Source organism: Symsagittifera roscoffensis, chromosome 1 (genome assembly GCF_963678635.1).
Source record: "Symsagittifera roscoffensis chromosome 1, txSymRosc1.1, whole genome shotgun sequence".
NCBI lineage: Eukaryota > Metazoa > Xenacoelomorpha > Acoela > Convolutidae > Symsagittifera > Symsagittifera roscoffensis.
The window spans coordinates 78,470,225-78,474,920 of NC_087062.1; the positions used below are offsets into that span (position 1 = coordinate 78,470,225).

The 4,696-nt window shown below is 34.3% G+C and overlaps 1 protein-coding gene across 1 annotated transcript; it reads left to right on the forward strand.

Annotated features, from left to right (window-relative positions):
* Positions 1 to 799: 799 nt before the first annotated feature.
* LOC134840048 (uncharacterized) lies at positions 800 to 2,176 on the forward strand. The gene has a single exon (XM_063855689.1). It carries the CDS (start codon positions 800 to 802, stop codon positions 2,174 to 2,176), a length of 1,377 nt encoding a protein of 458 aa, XP_063711759.1.
* The last annotated feature ends 2,520 nt before the right edge of the window (positions 2,177 to 4,696 follow it).

The following is a 4,696-nucleotide window of genomic DNA, read 5'->3' on the forward strand; positions in this document are numbered from 1 at the left end:
TGTCCAATTAGAAGATAAGAGCTTCGGTCAATTGTCCAATTGGACCGGTATCCAGTTGAAGTTGTCTGTAGTTAGACACCGGACATCAGTTCCAACTATTCCGGATGCCTATTAAAATCAGTGTCAGGGAATTTTTTTTGTCCCAAAACATTGACAGTAAACATTTTAAATATCCGTTTATTTTAATAATTCTTCCGCAATTTCAGGGAGAAAAATTCTGCTGACACATTTTTGATTGGCTTAGTGAATTATTTAAATACTACCGCAAATTTCCTGCCGAATTGTTGGTATTTCTTGTTTTCAGCTTTTACAATTTCTTATTGGTTTATAAAAATATCGTATTAGCTCTGAAGTTGCAAAATTTTTAACCAGAAAAGTCTGTTACATACCTTTTTGCTTACTTTAAAAACCTTTTCATTTTGTTGTAAAAAACTGAATTTTCTACCCTTTGACTTTCATATTCTTCTTTTTATTACTGCAAAACTAACCTTTAATGCAGGAAAAGGAAAAATATAAATGTTTACTTAGAATGCTTTAAGTTTTGGGAAAATTATCAATTTTCGATATTGTTGAACTAAACCTGGAGCCATTTAGTTTGTCTGAAGTCATCAGATCCAAGTTTTGTTTTACAATCACATCCTGTAAATGTCTTCAGCTCCTCGCTTTTTTTAAATTGGACTGAAATTCGACTTGTCATTTGAAAATCTAAAAATAATTCATTAGCAATAAAATGTCGAAAAGAATTCAGTACGCATCATCGACTCAAAATCCTTTATTTCACCCTCTCGAATCGTCAGGAATGGCGTCTAGCAATGGGTCTGCAGATCAAATCCCATCCGGATCTTTTTTGGATTTCACTGAGCCAGAATGCTCGGTGATTTTCTTCGGATTTCTGACGTCGTCCATCATCGGCACAGCGTGCAACTTATTCTTACTGCTTGTTCTTCTAGTGAAAATGTGGTGTGAGTCTATGAATAAATCTGCCTCGGACCAGTTAGTAGCTTGTCTGACCACGATCGACCTCATCGCTTGTTCTCTACTATTTCCTCTGGAATGTGAACATTTTTCGCACCCCGATTGCAACATCGATCAAAGACGATTCGACAAGTTTCTCACTCTGTTCCTCGAACTCGCCTCCACCGGCGCTCTCCTAAACATCGCTGTGTGTCGCTATCTCATGGTATGCTGGGCTACTAGAGTTAAAGTCTCCTTCAACATCAGCTTAGTCATGAGTTCGGCAAATATTCTCATCTCTATGGCGGGTGCAGCAGCCGCTATTTTGCTGCAGACGACAGAAATCACGATTCTGATCTACTTGTTGGGGATCCTGTCAGTGATGGTTCTGATGGCACTGCTCTACTTTCTCATCTTCTGGAAACTGTACAAGCGAGCCGAAGTGGCCCGCAAACGCAGTAAAAATGCTATCCTGTCTTTGCAATCTGGTTCTCAGAAGACAGGAGTGGCGGCAACGCCATCCATTCCTCAGATTGAGTTGACACCTGTGGAACACAACGAAGACCAGGAGCACGAGGAATTGGCCAGCTCCAAAAAATTAAATCGCAATAAAGAGACTACCTTCAATAGAGAGAGTCTGAAAGAACACACGGAAGACTCGCTGCACTACAAAAAGCGCAGGTCTGTCAACTTTGTCGCAAATCCACTGGCGAGTCTAAAACAGACGAAAACTTCGTCTGAAAAGAAGTCGCACCAAGTTTCGCAGATGGAACTTATGATGAAGCGATCGGCGAAAATCTTCGTGATAATCACCGCTTTGTACATCTTTTGTTTTCTGCCTAACGCTATTTTGACTATATGTTACTTTATCATTGGACAGACATTCATAACACGAGCAAAACCGGTCATAATCGAGTACATCATCAAATACGTAAACCTGTTTTACAACATCAACTTCATTCTGATGCCGCTGGTGTATGCTATTCTGAACAGACAGTTCCGAGAGGACTGTGGGAAGCTGAAGATGAAAATGTTCGGAGGAGATTCCCGGGTGAACGGAAAGGGTTCGCGGTCGCCCAGTTCAAGGTCGCCGAGAATGAGAGCGGTGAAAAGCCGCGCCGATAGTGGTGTGACCGGAAACCATCTGGTAGCGATGCACAACCCAGATCAACTTTCAGTTGTGGTTTCAAATGTAGGCAACTCGAACATTTCCAAGATTTAGTTTTGCAACAACTTCTGTTTTCGATTCTGTTTTTTTTTTTAAAATCTTGCTGGCAAAAAAATCCTTTAAATATATTTTTAATGCATTTAATTTATTTACATTTTACTGGGCTTTTAAAAATTTTATAGAATTGAAGATATATATATTAACAATAACTTCATCTTCGGGTGTACATAAAGTTTTCAAATCGGTCAATATAATTATACATTTACATTTTGCTCCGTAAGTCATCAATTAGGCCCGGTGCCTGTTACCTGATGCTAGTATAGATCATTTTTCCTAAAAAAATTTAATTCGTGAAAGCAAGAAATATATCGAGCAATTAGTAAACAGTTTTGGGAACTCCCAAAATGCTTTTCGAATTTGGCAAGTCGATTCATTTGTTTCTTGATCCATATGTTTTGATCCATAATAGTTATTCATTGTTGGCAATCTTGAATTCATGTTGAGAATCTTTTTTCATCCTCTCCCGTCTTAATATGGTGAATTTTTAATTAATGCTTAATAGTAAATTTGTAAGTAACTTTTTCTTCAAAGTTGTCAGTTTAAATGTTTGTGTCACATGTTGCAATCAGTTTTTGATGTCGGTGATAATTTTTAATTTGACTGCTTTTTCACAGTAAAAAGGTTCATTTAAAATCAACCTTCGTTATATTATCTATTATGACATTTTAATTGTCGATTATTGATTGTCTTCACTGTTTTCCTAATTTGGGCTGTCAAAAAAGCTATGGAATTGCGATCTAGTCAAGGATAACCAGAAAAATAGATGTTCCCCTTTTGTGAAACTAACCATTTTTGCCAAAAGTAGTTTTAAACCTCTTTACTAGTACATCAGTTTCATGGTGTATTCTACTTCAGCATATAAATTTACTTTGTGATTGATATCAATTCAAACCAAATATAAGCCGGATATCTATTTTTGGCTCTTTTACTGGTGGGGTATAATGCTATATTTTTTGTGTTAAAATAACTGAAAATCAAAAAGACGACAAGCAACACGTCTGATTGTTTTTGGAGCTTTTAAGTATATTTTTAATCGCTGTTATAAATTTTTACATGTGTATTGATTAACTAATAATTGATGCGTTCTAAAGGTTAATTGTTGTTTACTTCTATGTTTTTTAAAGATAAATACAGCATATAAACCTAGGCAGGTAACTACGTTGAATTTCCAATTAGCATATATTTTTTGATCTATTAAATGAAAAAATAAAATTGAAGTACTTCAAATAATGATGGATCAATGAATATATTACTCATTCGTTCTATGTATTTCTAATTTTGACGCTGTAACTTGTAGACTTCACTTTTTGATTGCTTATCAATTTTTTCCGACCCGAGATTATCTTAAATTAAATTTAATTTTATAAATCTTTGCGTTTGCCACTAAACATGCTCTGTTATCTATTTTGGTGAAGATAGTTCTGAGTTTAAAAAAACGAGTTGTTGTGCTCATTAGTATTCGAGTTGATGTTAGTTTAGATAAATTAAATGTAAATTGCATTAAATATTTTCCCTGCAAAAAGCTCTCAATATAATTTATTTTGCGAAAAAAAATTAATTGTTTTCTCAAAGAGAATAGACTACCATTTTTAGTAACCTTTTAGTCTTTGGGCATTTAGATTTGTTAAATTAAATGGAGTGATTGGTCTTTGCTGCAAACTAATAGATAAATCAACCAATCATAAACGCAGATAAGGAATCAGTTTAAATTATTGGATCAACCGTACATCCTCCCAAAACGATTTAGGAGGGAGGAAAAAACAAATTTTTAACAGGAGAACTTTGAGGAAATTGTATCACACCTTAGAAACAAGATTAAGATTAAGTTATCGACCATAAATTAAATGTCAGCTTAACTGATTTTGTAGCCAATCAAAATATAAAATTGTATGAACAATTTCAAAATGCTTATATTTTACGTGTTTGTACGAAATGCATATTTTAAAAAGAGTTAGTTTTCAGAGTTAAAACATTGGGTAGGGCGTACTACGTTATTGTACTGTTAATCCAATTTATCTTCGCGGTTTCAGATTTTTTTATTAAATGCGATAATCAGAATCAATATTTTATCAATTATTTGCGAATCTTATTTTAAGCCGGATAGATTCGTGCAACTTCTTAGTCTAATACCATTCTTAATCTTAGTCTTATATCTCCTAGTCTCAATAGATCTAGTATATACTGGTATTTACGGGTTAGGTTTATGGAACTTGTCCAAAGGAGAACAACTGTCTTCTAAGATTTATTCAAATTGTTCTGGTGCTGAAACTACAAGTAGTTTCACCACTACAAATAATTGTCAGTGTTAGTTATGGAATATGATTGGATAGTTTTATCAATAATATAATTGGTTATAAATACTAGTTTAGAACGGGTTTTAAAAGACTGATAAAGAAAAACAAGGCTATCCAAAAATCAGCGCGGGTTTTTTCGGTTATACTTTCCATTATAATAAATAATGACACTGAAAAATTTAATTACAAAATTGGATCAGTATTACTATATTAAAATGGG

Excerpts from the sequence above, each read along its gene's own strand:
- LOC134840048 (XM_063855689.1), top strand. The coding sequence starts at position 800 with ATGGCGTCTAGCAATGGGTCTGCAGATCAAATCCCATCCGGATCTTTT.